General features: G+C 45.8%; 1 protein-coding gene across 1 annotated transcript in view; it reads left to right on the top strand.

The window, feature by feature from the left end:
• Positions 1 to 18421, top strand: part of LOC144685568 (noelin-like) — a 35465-nt gene that overhangs the window by 13817 nt on the left and 3227 nt on the right. Inside the window, exons 3-5 of the mRNA XM_078550221.1 lie at positions 2507 to 2662; positions 7760 to 7979; positions 8600 to 8706. Of these exons, the coding sequence (XP_078406347.1) occupies positions 2507 to 2662; positions 7760 to 7979; positions 8600 to 8706 (483 nt within the window). The remainder of the gene's footprint in view (positions 1 to 2506; positions 2663 to 7759; positions 7980 to 8599; positions 8707 to 18421) is intronic.

The following is an 18421-nucleotide window of genomic DNA, read 5'->3' as shown; positions in this document are numbered from 1 at the left end:
TCCTGCAAAGACCACAAACTCCATTCCCTAACCATGGGTTTCTGTCCTGGAAACTGTCTTACGTTCAGAAAAACCATTTGTAACCTTGGTGTTGTGTCTGATCCCAAGGTCAATTTCTAACCATATATCCATACTATCACAAAGACGGCCCCTTTCCACCTCCAGAACATCACCTGATTCTACCTCTGCCTTAACTCATCTATATCTGAAACCTTCATCATGCCACTGCGACCTACTTCTACACTTGACCGCCTAGCCAGGCTGCCATTGTCCACCCTACATAAACTTGTGTTCATCTAAAACACTGCTGCCCATATCTAAAGCTCGTTCACCGATCACACGTTCACTGGTTTCAGGTCCGATAATATCTCAATTTTAAAATTGTCATCCTTGTTTTCAAATTCCTCAAGTTTCACTCCCTTTCTAACTCTTCTCCTTACTAATTACTCATTACTAATTTTGTCAATCCTTTTTCCAATCTAATCTAATCCTAACGTCTTTAGTTATCCATGGTTGCAGTACTTTTCCTGATGTTCCTGCAATATCTGGTGGTGGGGTTGTGGGGGGGGTGGCGGAGTTGGTGGTTGGCGGGCAAGGGTGGAGAGTGTAATCTTTGCAGTAACTGGGGATGGGTGGTGTGGCTGGGTAATTACTGTAGTAATATTGGGCAGGGGATGACTGTTGGGGAATTACTCTGCTGTACCTATTACCTAATAATACACAGGGCCAATGCACACTTCCAGACTCATGAGGCTAAATCTTCCTGATCCCATAGTGTCAGGCCTGGAGGCAGGAGAGAAGGAAAAATAGGGGAAAGCCATTTCAGAACAGTTCCCTGATGCATCCCCACTGCCAAGGACCTCTCCCAGGGTGAGCTGCCCGTTTCGCTCTTGTTAAGGCCACAGTTAGAGGTATTTGTGTGGCCTCACCATCTCAACGAAGGAGGCCTCCTTGTGGCAGGCCAGGGAGAAAGCCATCAGAGACGGAGGTTCAATGCCCCAATGACCAGGCCACAGGTCGGAAAGGCTGTACCTACGGCCCATTTGATTCCTCCATTGAGGTTTCCCTCCTGTCCAAGGGACTAACTGACTTTGGCCCTCATCATATTTGAATTGGATCCATGCCTCCAAGGTGTCTCTGTTGAGATGCCCTTGCAGTCCCCAGCATGCCTTAGCATCGCTGTCCTCTTCCTGTGAGGATGTTGAAACCCAAGTACTGGTGAACCTCTGATCAGCAACCCACCCACCGTCCTCAACTGGCCACTTCTGCACTCGCTGTCCTATTCGAAGGCTGCCTCCCAGAAGATTGCGCCACCAGTCTTGTTGATAGGAAGTAGTAGGATCCCCCTCCTGTGGGAAAACCCAGCCCTTGGTGTCATTGTTTTTAGCCACACATGTCAACACTTTCTGTTTAGAGTTTAATGTGGGAAAATGTGAAGCTGTTCACTTTGGCAGGAAGAATAAAAAAGAGTATTTCTTAAATGGAGAACGGCTGTAGATTTCCGAGGTGCAGAGGGATCTAGGTGTTCTAGTGCATGAGCCACAAAAAGTTAGTATGCAGGTACAGCAAGTAATTAAGAAGGCGAATGAAATGCTATCCTTTATTACTAGAGGGATTTAACATAAAAGTAAGGATGTTATGCTTCAGTTATACAGGGAATTGGTGAGACCGCATCTCAAATGCTGTGTGCAGTTTTGGTCTCCTTATTTAAGGAAGGATGTAAATGCATTGAAAGCGGTTCAGAGGAGGTTTATTAGGTTGATACCTGGAATGAGTGGGTTGTCTTATAAGGAAAGGTTGGACAGACTGGTCTTGTTTCCACTGGAGTTTAGAAGAGTGAGGGGTGAGTTGATTGAAGTATACAAGATCCTGAATGGCCTTGACAAGGTGGACGTGGAAAGGATGTTTCCTCTTGTGGGTGAGTCCAGAACTAGGGGGCACTGTTTTAAATTTAGGGGTCGCTCTTTTAGGACAGAGATGAGGAGAATTTTTTTCGCTGAGAGGGTTGTGCGACTTTAGAATTCTCTGCCTCAGAAGACTGGAAGTGGGGTCATTGAATATTTTTAAGGCAGAAGTAGATAGATTCTTGTTAGGCAAGGGAATCAAAGGTCATCAGGGGTAGATGAGAATGTAAAAGGCAACACAAACAGATTAGCCATGATCTTATTGAATGGTGGAGCAGATCCGAGGGGTCGAATGGCCTACTCCTCCTATTTCATATGTTTGTATGTAATTTTGTTATGTCAACTGTCACGATGCAGTTGCATATTCTTGCCATAGGTATCTCTCTTGAGTGAGATTCTTCTAACTCTTTGACCATGTAGTAATGATCTCCATGTAAGGACGCTGTGACCAGCTAATTTGTCTTACATACAAGCATGCTGTGTTCCTGGCTGTAGCTCATCAGCAAGATTGAGAATATGGACTGTGGGCAATTGGTGGATGTAGAATTGTCCCCATTTATCAGCTAATGGAAGTCAATCTCACTCCCCCTTCACTGTTACAGGTGCAGAATATGACTCAATCTATAGAAGTCTTGGATCGACGAACCCAGCGAGACCTGCAGTACGTGGAGAAAATGGAAACACAGATGAGAGGCTTGGAAACAAAATTCAAACAAGTGGAGGAGAGTCACAAAGCACATCTCTCCCGACAGTTTCAGGTACAGTGAGCACCGTTTTAGATTCATATTCTGCTTGTGGGGCTGGTCTGTGGGGCCGAGAAATGTTTGTCAGTTATATGTAATCATTGAGTAATTTGCCAACAAGACTTTGGCACAGCCTTCCCGTTCTGAGGGGAGCCCAATGACCTATTGAGTCGATTGGTCAGATCACAAAACAGCCATGAACTCCTCTGTCGTGTTCAGAAGAACACAAGGATGAGGAAATGACAATCAGCCCATCAAACCTGTTCATCTCACACTTGCCAACCTCAGTCATGGGCTCCTCCACACACCACCAGCCCTCCCACCCGGCTCCAGGATCTCTATTCTCTTTCACCCCCAATGTAATTAGATTGAGCTCTTACAACCCCTGATCCTCTATCTCAGCAGGTTATTGATCTTGTTTCCTTTTAGAGGTTCCGGAATTAACTTTTGCAGAGGCTGATCCGCATTCACCCCCTCTGTGAACTACTTTACCCTTAGGTTCACTAAATTTAAAAATCATTGGCCACAAATGTTTAAAGAACAGGAGGAGGCCATTCAGCCCATGTGCTTGACCCAGGTTTTTGTTAATGAGAGCAAAATGGCAAGGATATTGAATAATTATTTCGTATTTACTAAAGGGAACCAACATGGTGGACGTGGAAACATAAAAACTAGGAGCAGGAGTAGGCCATTTGGCCCTTCAAGCCTGCTCCACCATTCAATATGATCATGGCTGATCCTCTATCTCAACGCCATACTCCCACTCTCTCCCCATACCCTTGATGCCTTTAGAGTCTAGAAATCTATTTCCTCCTTAAATATATTCAGTGACTTGTCCTCCACAGCTTCTATGGTAGAGAATTCCACAGGCTCACCACCCTCTGAGTGAAGAAGTTTCTCCTCACCTCAGTCATAAATGGCCTACTCCATATCCTAAGACTGTGACTCCTTGTTCTAGAACCCTCCCTACCCCCCGAGCCAGAGGAAACATCATCCCTGCATCCAGTCTGTCAACCCCTGTCAGAGTTTTATACGTTTCAATGAGATTAGAAGAGAAGATCAAAAAGATAAAAATGTTTAAGATAGAAAGAGGGGAGATAATTAATAAACTAATCAATCTACGACAAGATAACACCCCTGGTCCAGATAGATTACATCCATGCAAATTTAAAGAAGTTAAGCAGGAGATAACGGAGGCTCTATTACATATATATATATATATAATAATGTATTAGAAAGGGAAACGTGCCAGAGAACTGATGAACAGCTAATGTGATTTCTATATTTAAAAAGGAAACAGAGCAAACCCAGGGAAATGTAGACTAATTAGCTTAATGTCACTGACAGGAAAGTTAATGGATTCGTTATCGAAACCTATAATGGAAAAACCTCTGGAAATGGAATTATAATGAAGAGTCATCGGCATGGCTTTCAAAAGGGAAACTTTTCCCTTTGTTTCACCAGCCATATTGAATTCTTGGAAGAAGTAACAGAAAGCGTGGATGAGGCTAATGCAGCAGATATAACATATCTTTTCAAAAGACCTTTGATTAAGTACCACATGGGTAGGGACATGAATAAGGTCAGTGTGTAGAGTCAGGGGCAGGTAACAGAATGAATAGAAAGTTGGCAAAACACAAAACGGAGTTGGGATTAAAGGTAGTTACTTAGACTGGCAGATGGTGGGAGGTGGTATTCCACAAGGATTGACCCTGGGACCACCGTTGTTCACCATTTACATTTTTTAAAATTGGACTCGGGAATTGGAAGCACAATTTCAAAATTTATGGCTGACACCGAATGAGAGGATGTAGTTAAGACTGAAGAAGACTGCGACAAAATACAGGAAGACATTAACAAACTTACAGAGTGGACATGTAATTGACAAATAAACTTCAATGTCGGTCAGTATGACATGGTGCATTTTGATAGGAGGAATAAGGATGTCCCATGTTCCTCTGAAATTACCAGTTTAAACGGGGTAAAGGGTCAGAGGGATCTGGGGGTACAGAGACACAAATCACTAAAAATAGCAACACAGGTTAATAAGGTCATAAAAATGCAAACACTGGGGTTCATTTCTAGAGGGAAGGAATTGAAAAGCAGAGAAGTTCGATTAAACTTGTGGAGAACCTTGCTTAGACCACATTTGGGGCGTGGTGTACAGGTCTGGTCTCTATTATACAAACAATACAGAGGCACTGGAGAAGATCCAAAATAGATTGACAAGGATGATACCAGAGCTGAGAGGTTACAACTGTCAGGAAAGACTGAACAGGCTGGGGTTCTTTTCTCTAGAAAAGAGAAGGCTGAGAAGTGATCTGATCGAGGTCTTTAATATTAAGAGAGATTTCAATTGGATAAATTTAAAGATGTCCCCACTTGTTGTGGAGACCGGAACTAGGAGCCATAAATAAAAGTTAGTCACTAATAAATTCAGTCATTCATTCAGGAGAAGCTTCTTTGCCCAGAGAGTGGGGAGAATGTGGAACTGCGGGGACACAGTACGAGGATGTGCTGTTGAGGTGTGATCAAAAGGGCTGGGAGGAGGCTCATCTGGAGCATAAACACTGGCATGGACCCCTTGGGGCCCTATGGGCTGTACCTGTGCTGGCAATACTGTTTTATACACCGCCTGCTGGAGTACCAGCTTTGCCAAGGGTTTGCTATCACCTTCAGGCAACCTACCTGTATCCTCGATGACAGAAAACAAAGAAAAGCTCACCCCACATCCGGCTGCTTTGGGCTGGATGCAGGTACATCCCAGACCCCACTGATAAATGTCTATTGTGCCCACCCCCCTCTCTGGGGCCCCCCCTCGCCCACTTTCGGAGACTTCCCAGTCCCTCAATGCTACGCCCACCAGCCCCTCTCTGCTGCCCACTGATCCTATCCCCTGCCACCCAAATGGATCAGGGTCAGAATCAAGAGCTCATGGGTTTGTTTCTAATAGTGATCCTGGTGTTAGGTCAATTGCATATCCCACCTATTAGTTTTGTGAACCCTGCTGTTATCCCGATTGGAATGTTGACAGATTGAGAAATGCTTCCAGGTCAATATTTCCCAGCAAGCTAACCATCCTGACAGGAAAATCACTTCCCAACTTTAATTATCATTCAGTCACTCATTCATCAAACTCGATGGGAATCCATCTAAATGGCTGGTTAATACTGACTCTTGTGGGGGCAACATTTCCATCATAAAACTGCCTTTTTCACTCTGTCCTCAAGATCTTATCTTCACATTTTGGGTTTAGCCTTGTTCAGTTCAATTTGTCATCAGGTCCATTTTTAAAAGCATGATTCCTGATTTGAATGAAATGTGCAGGTTTTTCAGGTATATCCCCGGTGAGAGTCGGGGTGTGTGGGGGAACCTGTACCCTCCGGTGAGAGTCGGGGTGTGTAGGGGACCCGTGCCCCACCGGTGAGAGTCGGGGTGTGTAGGGGACCTGTAACCCCCGGTGAGAGTCGGGGTGTGTGGGGGACCTGTACCCCCCGGTGAGAGTCGGGGTGTGTAGGGGACCTGTACCCTCCGGTGAGAGTCGGTGTGTGTGGGAGCCCGTACCCCCCGGTGAGAGTTGGGGTGTGTGGGGGAACCTGTACCCTCCGGTGAGAGTCGGGGTGTGTAGGGGACCCGTGCCCCCCCGGTGAGAGTCGGGGTGTGTAGGGGACCTGTAACCCCCGGTGAGAGTCGGGCTTTGTGGGGGAACCAGTTACCCCCAGTGAGAGTCAGGGTGTGTGGGGGAACCTGTACCCCCCGATGAGAGCCGGGGTGTGTAGGGGACCCGTGCCCCCCGGTGAGAGTTGGGGAGTGTCGGAGACCTGTACCCCCCCCGGTAGGAAGCTGCTAATGTGGGGATATTTTGCTTCATAACTTCCAGTAAAAGCTGTGACAAATCTGGAAGTAATTTTCCTTTGTAATATTGCAAATGTGAAGGATAGAGATTGTAGCAACTCTCAGTATGTGAGGAATGTGTTACTGACAGAGAAATGAATGAAGGTGCTGGTGATGGCGACCTGGCCCCTTGTGTGTGTCTGTATTTGTGGAGGTGGGTCCGGTTTTAAAATGGGTACTTGTGTCTCTGGGAGTCGGGAGTGGGGAAATTGCAGGAACTCCTCAATAGTATCGCTCTTACCTTTCTTTGTTTGCAGGGCTAAGTTTAAGAAAGTTTTTTTGAAAAGCGGCATTGATTGAACGAAGATACAAGTCCAATTCTTTGTAACCGTGGACTTGAGCTCCTGACCTTGCACTATTATATAGTTTAAAAAAAAACTCAAAAAAAATCACATGACAATTTTAAGGCTTTCTTTAATACATATAGAGCTGACTTGTTAATCTTTGCTGTGATTCTCCTGCATGTTAAACCGTTTAACCATCAATAGTTTTAAAAAAAATTAAAATTTATATATAAATATATCAAAAAAATGTTGATGCATCGCTACTGAATGTCCTTTTTGTTACGTGACTGAAAGCATGTTAACCCAATCGCATTCTAAAAAATAAAAAAAAAATAAAGGCTTTTTTTCCCAAATTATTTTGGTGTAGTGTTCACTCTCTGCTCCTCCAGATGACAAAACAAGGGAGTGCCAGTGCCTGTGGAACCCATACCCCCAGGGAGAACCAATTCAGGGACCCCGTCTCTCACACACACACAGATTTGAGCACGTAATCCAGGCTGACATTCTAGTTCAGTACTGAGGGAGCCCTGCACTGTTGGAGGTGCCGTCTTTCAAATGTTAAGTTAAACTGAAGCCTCATTAGCCCCCTCAGGAGGACATTAAAGATCCCACAGCCACTATTTGAAGACAAGTAGGGGGGAGTTCTCCCTGGTGCCCTGACCTCCTCCGACATCAGTGAAACAGATTATCAGGTCATTGGCATGTTGCTGTTTGTGGGAGCTTGCTGTGCGCAGATTGGCTGCTGTGTTTCCTACCGCAGTGACTACACTACAAAAGTACTTCATTGGCTGTAAAGCAGTGTGGGGGCATCCTGAGGTCGTGAAAGAAATGGGAATTATATTTATAACAGCGTTAGACAGGGGCCGCGGGGAGCTGTTGGGATTTTTATTTTTCCACACTTGCGACTGAATAGAGATTATTTTACCCGTTGCAGGCCCTAAAATCGAGAATGGATGAACTGTTGCCTTTAATCCCCGTGCTGGAGCAATATAAAGCTGACGCCAAGTTGGTGTTGCAGTTTAAAGCGGAAGCGACGAATCTCACGGCTGTACTGGCCGAGCTTCAGGAGGAGATCGGAGCGTACGACTATGAAGAGCTCCTGGGCAGAGTCTCCAATCTTGAGGACAGGCTTCGGGCCTGCATGCAAAAATTAGGTAGGCCCCGAATCGCGCGTCTTAAACGGCTTACGCGGAATTGGCTGCTCCCCTCGGGGGTCCGAGGGGAGTGCTGAATCGCGGATCGGAGGCAGCAACGGTGGGGGTCCTGAGGGTCTCTGGTTGCTCCCCTCTATACAGGCGGGTGAGGGGGGTGGGTGGTGGTGGGGAAAGGTGAGCCCTGAAAGTCACCATTTCCCCTACTCCCCCTTTCCTGCCCCTGCACCCCTTCCCTCTCTGGAAAAACACAGTTTGTTCCCTACTTGCCTGAGTGACTGAGGTGTCAGTGATCTCCCTATCCTGGGTGGGAACAAAGAGGGTAATTGTTGGTAGGCTGTTTGACTACTGAGGGCATGGCCAAACCTAAGATAAACAGCAGCACGCAGAGAATCTAAACCAAAGACTCACCATCGGTATTTGAACTGTGAACCCGCCCCAAGGGGACACATCCCGGCACGCCCACTCCCCTGGGACCACCACCCTGTTTTTGGGCAGGGGTTGGGGAGGAGGGGACGATCGGGACAGGGTAAGAGGTATAGTGATAAACAGAGAGCTCGACAGTGAAACACATCTGCACACATTGCCACTCACTCCAGTCACACTTTCTCCATCAATTCCAGCCTGCGGCAAACTGACGGGAATCAGCAACCCACTCACCGTCAAGACATCCGGTTCAAGGTTTGGTGCCTGGATGACTGATCCTGCTTCACCAGAGGGTGACACCAAGGTATGTCCTGGCAATCACCAAATCACTGCTCACTTCAAACTCAACCATGACCATTTAATCTCACCGGGGGTTAGTGGGCAGGAGGAGCAGCAATGAGAGAGCAAAATACATAGAGCACATGGAGGGGGAAATAATGATACATGGGATAAGTAATTGGCAAAACTGAAATCCTCAGGATTGAGGTGATGGTGTCTGTGTGAATACAAAATTGGGGTATGAGCTATACAGAGAGCAGTGGTGAATGGTAGTTTTTCAGAATGGAGGGTGGTACTGGGCAGTGTTCCCCAGCGACTGTTATTAGGACCACTGTTGTTTTTGTGTGAAGAATAGAATACAAAAACAAGGAAATTATATGAAACCTTTATTCTAATGATTCTGGATGATGACAGGATCACTGCCAATACAACCATTCTGACCATCAGAGCCATCTCTGCCAAACACAGATCGACAGTCAGGCTGCATCTGTGGAAAGAACAGACAAGTTAGCATTTAAAGCATTGGCCCCTCTTTCAGACATGGGAGGAATTACAGATAAACAACACCTATAAAGTGAGAACAGAGGGGAGAGGAAAACTGACTCTCTCAAACAATGTGGGTTCATTTTGAGAGGAACAGAAACAGCCTTGGTTAGACTGCACTTGGAGCACTATGAACAAATCCAGTCTCCGTATTACAAGGAGGATCTGGGGGAACTGGAGGAGGTTTGGTTATGAGGTAAAACATCTCCATTCTTCAGGAAGGATTGAACAGGCTGGGGCTCTCTCTTTCAGAATAGAGAAGACTGATGGCTGGCTTGATAGAATGATGAAAGGGTTTGATAGGATAGACATAGAGAAGATATTTCCACTTGTGGGAGAGACCAGAACTAGAAGCCATAAATGCAACATACTCATAGAGTGTATGAGTTCAGCCCATTGAGCCTATGCCAGCTCTTTGAAAGAGCTATCCAATTGGTTCTCAAGTATTTACCCAATTCACTTCCCAAAGTCCCTATTAAATCTGCTTTCACCCCCCTTTCAGGCAGCACCTTCCAGATCACAACAACTCACTGTGTAAAACAAAAAATTATCTCCATTTCCCCTCTGGTTCTTTTGCCAACTTTCTTAAATCTGTATCCCTCTGGTTATCAACCATCCTGCCAGTGGAAACAGTTTCTCCTTGTTTTACTCTTAACTGAGCCCTTCCTAATTTTGAACAGTTCGATTTAACCTTCTCTGCTCTTGAGGAGAACAATCCCAGCTTCCCCAGAAATAGAAACAAAGTGCTGGAAATACTCAGCAGGTCAGGCAGCGTCTGTGGAGAGAGAAACTGAGTTAACGTTTCAGGTCGCTGACCTTTCATTAGAACTGAGGAAAGATGGAAATGTTTTGAACAAGTGGGAGGGGGGTGGAAGAACAAAAGGCAGCCCCTGTGATTGGGTGGAGGCCGGGACAGATTAAATAATGAAAGGTTTTGTGGTAGTGGGTAAAGTAAAGAAACAAAAGATGCGTCCAGATGAGGTGTGAATGGCTGGATAGCAGCCATCCAAATACAACATGAAGGAATAAAGATAGAAACAAGAGAAACTGAACCAGCAAAAAAAAATGAAACAAGATGGGGACAGGTGTTATAAACTAAAATTATTGAACTCAATATTGAGTCCAGAAGGCTATAGAGTGCCCAGTCAGAAGATGAGGTGCTGTTCCTTGAACTTGTGTTGAGCTTCATTGGAACATTGTGCATATGAAATAGGAGCAGGATAGGCCATTCAGCCCCTCAAGCCTGCTGCACCATTCAGTAAGATTATGGCTGATCTGACTGTGGCCTCAGCTCCACATTCCGCCTACCCCCGATAACCTTTGACTCCCCTGTTGGAATCTATTTACCATAGCCTTTAATATATTCAATGACCCAGCCTCCGCCTCTCTCTGGGAAAGAGAATTCCAAAGGTTCACGACCCTCTGGGAGAAAAAAAAAACTCTCCTCATCTCCGTCTTAAATGGGAGACCCCTTATTTTTAAACTGTGTCCCCTAGTTTTAGTCTCTTCCACAAGAGGAAGCTCCCTCTCAGCATCCACCCTGTCAAGCCCCCTCAGAATTTTTTATATTTCAATAAGACCACCTCTCATTCTTCTAAACTCCAATGGGTTTAGGCCCAGCCTGTCCAAACTTTCCTCATAAGGTAACCCACACTTCCCCTGCCCCCATCCCAGGCATCAGTCATGTCTACCTTCACTGAACTGCTTCTAACACTTATATCCTTAAGAATATAAAATTGAGGCCGAGGACAGAAAGGTCAAAGTGGGAGTAAGGTGGAGAATTCAAATGACAAGCGACAGGAAGCTCAGGGTCACGCTTGCAGACTGAAGGGAGGTGTTCCACAAAGCAGTCACCCAGTCCGCCTTTCATCTCCCCATTGTAGAGGAGACCACGTTGTGAGCAGTGAATACCGTATACTAAACTGAAAGAAGTACAAGTAAATCAGTGTTTCACTTGGGAAGGAGTGTTTGGGGCCTAGGATGGTGAGATGGGAGGAGGTAAATGGGCAGGTGTTGCATTTCCAGCCCTTGCATGGAAAGGTGTCGTGGGAAAGGGGGATGTGTTGAGGATGACTGAGGAGTGGACCTTGGCCACTCTGGAAGGGAACAGTCCCTATGGGATTCTGAAAGGGGAGGGCAGGGGAAGGTGACATTCTGCTGGAGGTGGCAGAAATGCTGGAGGATGATCCGTTGAATGCGGAGGCTGGTGGGGTGGAAGGCGAGGAGAAGGGGAACCCTATCGCTGTTCTGGGAGGGAGGGGAAGGGGTGAGAGCAAAAGTGCGGGAAATAGAACGGACATGGTAGAGGGCCCTGTCAACCACAGTGGGGCTGTGGAGAATACCCTGAGTCCAAGTGGCCAATTGCTCCTCACAGGCCATGAGATTTCTCTATGAACCTGTTGGTGCTGGCGATGGAGCCAGGCCCATCTCCTGGTCTCAGATAGCAAGGCCTGTGGGGCAAGGAATTGGCTGCAGCAAATCCGAATGAACGCTAGATAAAGATTAGTGATCAGTTTAAGTTTTCTTTTTACACATTTAGTTTTTAGATGTCTGATTGTAATAATTATTAAAGATGTGTGGGGTGATAGGCCAGAAACCAATATCACTGCTCCAAGAATTTAGTTGATTTCATGTGAGTTACACTCATTTCTGAGCAAATTCATATATTTGAGCATCAGCTGAACAGACCTTGGTCATTTCGGCGAATTGCTAAAGTGAATTAAGGAAACGGCAGATACTAAACTCGAAACATATGGAAATCCGCAAGGTGTCAGCTGTAGTTCGGTGGGTAGAACTCTCGTCACTGAGTCAGGAGGTCAGGAGTTTGAGTCCCACTTCAGATATTTGAACAAAGATTCCAGGCTAGCACTCTGTGTAACACTGAGGGAGTGCCACACTGTCAGAGATTCAGTACTGAGGGAGAGCCACATTGTCGGAGGGTCATTGCAGAGGGAGTGCTGCATTGTCGGAAGGTCAGTACTGAGGGAACACTGCGCTGTCAGAGGGTCAGTACTGAGGGAGAGCCGCATTACCGGTGGGTCAGTACTGAGGCAGTGCTGCACTGTCGGAGGCTCAGTACTGAGGGAGTGCTACAGTGTCAGAGGATCAAGACTGAGGGTGTGCTGCACTGTCGGTGGGTCAATACCGAGGGAGTCCTGCACTGTCAAAGGGTCAGTACTGACGTAGCGCTGCATTGTCGGAAGGTCAGCACTGATGGGGTGCTGTGTTGTCAGAGGATCAGTACTGAGAGAGTTTTATATTGTCAGAGGTGCAGTCATAACAAGTGAAGAGGCACTCAGTAGAGCACATACCTCCACTGCTGTGTTAACTCAACGTTATTACAATTATGCAGCTTTTCCTTGAGGCTTTTCCCTGCCTGTTTCATTCTCTGTAACTACAAAGCTGAAAAAAGAAATCATCTTATTAAGAGCTTCCATTTCCCTGAGGAGACTTCAGATCTATCCACATCCAACAACCTGATCTGAAAACTCTGTTCATATTTTGCCAGCTGTGGCAAATTGCATCACAGCAGCTGAGACAATCCACAAAATTCTAAAACAATTAACCACTTTCTAAATCAAACAACCTACAACATTCTTAAAAAAAAGTCAAGTCACCCTATCTCCCAATGTTCACAGCTCCTTTTAAAAAAAAAAAGATTTGCATCTTCACCAAATACTAATCAGTTCTTCCATAGGCCATATCCCTATCTGTTTGTCAAGTTTTGTTGAAACCTTCTGTTATTTTTTTGAGATATGTTGTTTACAGTCAGACTAACAAGCAGGAGCAAAAACATTGCCTCTTCCACTGAAGCTGGGGGCAATTAATGAGGTGCTAAACCCTGGTCCCTTCAGCCCTCTCAGGTGGACGTCAAAGATCCCATGGCTCTATTTCAAAGAAGAGCAGGGGAGTTGTCTCCAGTTCCTCAGTCAGTATTTATCCTTCAACCAGAGAAGCAGATTTATCATGTTGTTGTTTGTGGGATCTTGCTGTGTGTAAGATGGCTGCCATGTCATTACAACAGTGACAACACTTCCAAAGTATTTTATTGGTTGTACAGTGATTTGGGATGCCCTGCATTGGTGAACAGTGCCATATAAATGAAAGTCTGATTTTCTTTCGTGTTGCCCCCTTCTGGAGTCTAGAAACCCTACAAAGTATTGAAGTGAGGATCCCCTAGTCTCAGCAGAGTCTCGAGACAATCTCTACTCCATAACCTACTTTAAATTGCTTTTCCACATTGTCAGGATTTCCACTGTGTCCATGTTCCATTTCCTTCCAGAATTGTTTAATCTCCTCGTTCTATTCCGTTCACTGGCTATTTCAGCCTCTCATATATTTTCAATCTCTATAGATTTTTAAATTAACTTCCTATGTAGCAGTAACTTTAATTCTCTTGCAAAGCTTTAGCTGAATCGCAGATCTCCCTGCCCCCTCTGTTTTGCCACTGTCGAAATATTGAAGCTATAGATCCATCGAAACAGCAAATGCCCCAGCACTGACCCCCATGGTCCACTCTACACCCCCCTTCCCCTCCGACCCACCCCTCCAATCTCCCCATCTCCAAGTTCCCATACTGAGGGTGCAGTACCCGGAACTGAACACGATTGCCTTAAATTGGTTTCTTTTTATGTTAAATTGAAACTATCACATCTAAGCTTGGTGACAGTGAGGAAAACACATCAGATCACAGAACTGTTACAGCACAGAAGGAGGCCATTCGGCCCATTGTGTCTGCACCGGCTCACCAAATGATCATTATGACTTAGTGCCATTCTCCTGCCTTTTCCCCGTACCCTTGCACATTGTTTCTATTCAAGTAATCATCTGATGCCCTCTTGAATGTCTTGGTTGAACCTGCCTCCACCACATTTCCAGGCAGCGCATTCCAGATGTTGGGATGTAACCATCAATATTGAGCAGAAATAATGAGGTAATCTTTGTAAATCATTGATGCAGCAGCACTTTGAATCCTGGGTCCAGCTCAGATTGCCACAGTATAGTAAGGATATTGCAGCTCGAAACAGGATAAAGAAGAGAGCAGTTAGAATGATTGAGAGGATAGAAGGATTGGATTATGAGGAGTGACCGTGTAAGTTGGCATGTTCTCACTGGAGCAGGGTAGTTTGAGAGATGATCTGTGTGGTGTTTCTAGCATTCTAAAGGGACTGGATAATGTAGAACATGACCCACTGCCTCACCTTGTCCAGAGCAGCAGAACCAGAAGACATGGCCTGAGCGCAATGGGGTGAATCCAAAGCTAATCTGTGGAAACAATATCTCAGTGAGTGAGTGGACAATCTATGGAGCAGAGTTCCTAGGGCAATGGTGGAAATGATTGGTACCTGATGATTCAAAAACAGATTTGAGAGATTTCATTCAGAAAATAACAATTTGGGATCCGCTATGTGAATAAGTTGAGATCTGACGTGTGCTGAGTGTTTGGGCAGAACTTTGGACTAATAGCTCCCAAAGCTCTTCCTCATTTGGGGGTTTTCCCTCACCTCATGTCTGGGTCCATTCTAAACTCATCAATAGAGATTGCTTGCCCTGGTTGGTCAACAACTCTGTTATCATTGTATCCTGGGACTGGCAGGATGGGAGAAGGTGAATTCGATGGAACGCTGGTCCTCCTTTGTCCAGATATCTGTATGACCCTGAGTTATTACTGTTCAAATTGACCTTCAGCGTCCCCCTTTTGAATGCTCTTGGCTGTACACCCGGTACTGATTAAATTGTATCCACACGGAAACAGGCCATTCAGCCCAACTGCTCTGTGCTGGTGTTTCTGCTCCACATGAGCCTCCTCCCAACCCCTCTTTAGCTCACTCTGTCAGCCTAGCCTTCTATTCCTTTCTCCCTCATGTGTTTATCCAGCTTCCCCTTTAAATGCATTGGTACAATTCACCTCAACCATTCCCTGTAGTAGCGAATCCCACTCTCTGGGTAAAGAAGTTTCTCCTGAATTCCCCATTGGATTTATTGCCGACTCTCTCATATTGATGGCCCCTAGATTCAGACAGTCCACACACACCTGTGTTCACTAATGCCCTTTAGGGAAGGAAATCTGCTGTCCTTATCTGGCCTGGCCTGCATGTGACTCCAGGCCCATTGCAATGTGGTTGATTCTTAAATGCCCTCTGAACAAGGGTAATTAGGGATGGGCAATAAATACTGGCCTAGCTAGCGATACCCACATCCCATGAATGAATAAAAAAAAACCATCTACCCTATCGAGCTCCTTCATAATTTTAAAGAACTTTTGGATTGGGGGAGAGTGAATTTTAGTAAAATAAGGCAGGATCTGGCCAAGGTAGACTGGGAACAGTTACTTGTGGGGAAATCTACAGAGGAACAGTGGAGGGTGTTCAAAAAGGAAATGGGGTGGGTACAGGCTCAGCATGTTCCCTCTAGGATGATAGGAAGGAGTAACAAGCCCAAAGAACCATGGATGACCAGAGATATGCAGGTTACGATGAGAAGGAAAAGAGAGGCTTTTTGCAGGTACAAGGGAAGCAAATCAGCAGAGGCATTAGTGGAGAACAGAAAGTGCAGGGTGGAGCTTAAAAAAGCAATTAGGAGAGCAAAGAGGGGATATGAGAAAGCTCTGGCTGGTAAAAGTAGGGAAAATGCGAAGAAATTCTATAAGTATATCAATGGGAAGAGGGTAACGAGGGAAAGAGTAGGGCCCATAAGGGACCAAGGGGTCAATCTATGGGTGGAGCCAGAGGACATTGCTAGAGTGTTGAATGAATACTTCACATCCGTCTTCACCCATGAGAATGAGGATGAAGGTTTCGAACTCGGGAAGAGAGACTGCGAGGTTCTTAAGCAAATTGATATAGGGAGTCACAAGGTATTGGAGGTGTTGGCAGGCTTAAAAGTGGACAAATATCCAGGTTCAGATGATTTGTGTCCCAGACTGCTGAGGGAGGCAAGGGAGGAGATCGTAGGGGCTCTGACCCAAATTTTTAATTCCTCTCTGGCCACGGGGGAGGTGCCAGAGGACTGGAGAACAGCTAATGTGGTTCCGCTATTTAAGAAGGGTTGTAGAGATAAGCCAGGGAACTACAGGCCAGTGAGTCTCATGTCAGTGGTAGGGAAACTATTGAAGAAAATTCTGAAGGAGAGTATCTATCTCCACTTGGAGAGGCAAGGTTTGATCAGGGATAGTCAGCATGGCTTTGCCAGAGGGAGGTCATGCCTAACAAATTTGATTGAATTTTTTGAGGAGGTGACCAGGTGTGTAGATGAGGGTAGTGCAGTTGATGTAGTTTATATGGATTTCAGCAAAGCCTTTGACAAGGCTTTTTCACATGGGAGACTTATAAAGAAGGCAAATGCACATGGGATACAGGGTAATTTGATAAGGTGGATTCAAAATTGGCTTAGTTGTAGGAGGCAGAGGGTGATGACAGAAGGATGCTTTAGTGACTGGAAGCCAGTATCCAATGGCATACCACAGGGATCTGTGCTGGGTCCCCTATTATTCGTCATTTATATAAACGACATAGATGACTATGTGAGGGGTAGGATTAGTAAGTTTGCGGATAACACAAAGATTGGCCGGGTGGTTAACAGTGAGGTTGAGTGTCTTGGGCTACAGGAAGATATAGATAGGATGGTCAAATGGGCAGATAAGTGGCAGATGGAATTTAACCCTGAAAAGTGTGAGGTGAAACACTTTTGAAGGAGTAATTTGACAAGGAAGTATTCGATGAATGGCATGACACTAGGAAGTTCTGAGGAACAAAGGGACCTTGGCGTGTGTGTCCATAGATCTCTGAAGGCATAGGGGCATGTTAGTTGGGTGGTGAAAAAGGCATATGGGACACTTGCCTTTATCAATCGAGGCATAGATTACAAAAGTAGGGAGGTCATGTTGGAGTTGTATAGAACCTTAGTGAGGCCACAGTTGGAGTACTGTGTGCAGTTCTGGTCACCACATTATAGGAAAGATGTGATTGCACTAGAGGGGGTGCAGAGGAGATTCACCAGGATGTTTCCTGGGATTAAACATTTAAGTTATGAAGAGAGGTTGGATAGACTTGGGTTGTTTTCGTTGGAGCAGAGAAGACTGAGGGGCGACCTGATCGAGGTGTACAAGATTATGAGGGGCATGGGCAGGGTGGATAGGGAGCAGCTGTTCCCCATAGTTGAAGGGTCAGTCACAAGGGGGCATAAGTTCAAGGTGAGGGACAGGAGGTTTAGGGGGGATGTGAGGAAAAACTTTTTTACCCAGAGGGTGGTGACGGTCTGGAATGCACCGACTGGGAGGGTGGTGGAGGCGGGTTGCCTCACATCCTTTAAAAAGTCCCTGGATGAGCACTTGGCACGTCATAACATTCAAGGCTATAGGCCAAGTGCTGGTAAATGGGATTAGGTAGGTAGGTCAGGTGTTTCTTACGTGGTAGTGCAGACTCGATGGGCCGAAGGGCCTCTTCTGCTCTGTGATTCTGAACTCTATCAGCAGCAACAACTTGTGTTTATATACCATCTTTAATGTCATCAGACATCCCAAGATGCTTCAGGAGCGTATTATGAAACAAAACTTACAACTGAGCTATATTAGATGACATTGGTGCAGATGACCAAAAGCATCTTAAAGGAGAAGAGAGGAGGTGGAGAGGTTTAGGGAGGGATTTCGAGAGCTTGCAGTCCAGCCAACTGAAGACACGGTTACCAGTGGTGGAGTAATTAAAATCAGGGATGTGCAAGAGGCCAGAGTTTGCTGAGTGTGGGGATCCTGGGCGCTGGAGGAGATTACAGAGGCCATGGTGGGATTTGAACACCAAGGATGAGAATTTTAAAATTGATGTGTTACTTAACAGGGAGTCCGTATAGATCAGCAAACACTGGGGTGACAGGTGAATGGGGCTTGGTGCAAGTAAGGACACAGGCAGAAGAGTTTTGAATAGCCTCAAGTTTGCAGAAGGTAGAATGTGGGAGACCAGCAAGTGGTGCATTGGAATAGTCAAGTGTAGAGTTAACCAAGGCATCAATGAGGGTTTCAGCAGCAGATAAGCTGAGACAGGGACAAAGTCAGGCGATGCTCTGGAGGAGGAAGTGGACAGTTTTAGTGATGTAGTCAGAACCTCAACTCAGGATCAAATAAGACACCAAGGTTGCAAATAAACTGGTTCAGGTTCAGGGAGTTGCCAGGGAGAGGGATGGAGTCAGTAGCAAAGGAACAGCAT

The sequence above is a fragment of the Cetorhinus maximus genome, chromosome 10, assembly GCF_964194155.1.
Source record: "Cetorhinus maximus chromosome 10, sCetMax3.hap1.1, whole genome shotgun sequence".
Taxonomy (NCBI): Eukaryota; Metazoa; Chordata; class Chondrichthyes; order Lamniformes; family Cetorhinidae; genus Cetorhinus; species Cetorhinus maximus.
The sequence above is the reverse complement of the archived record's forward strand: the minus strand, read 5'-3'. Positions and strand labels throughout refer to the sequence as shown.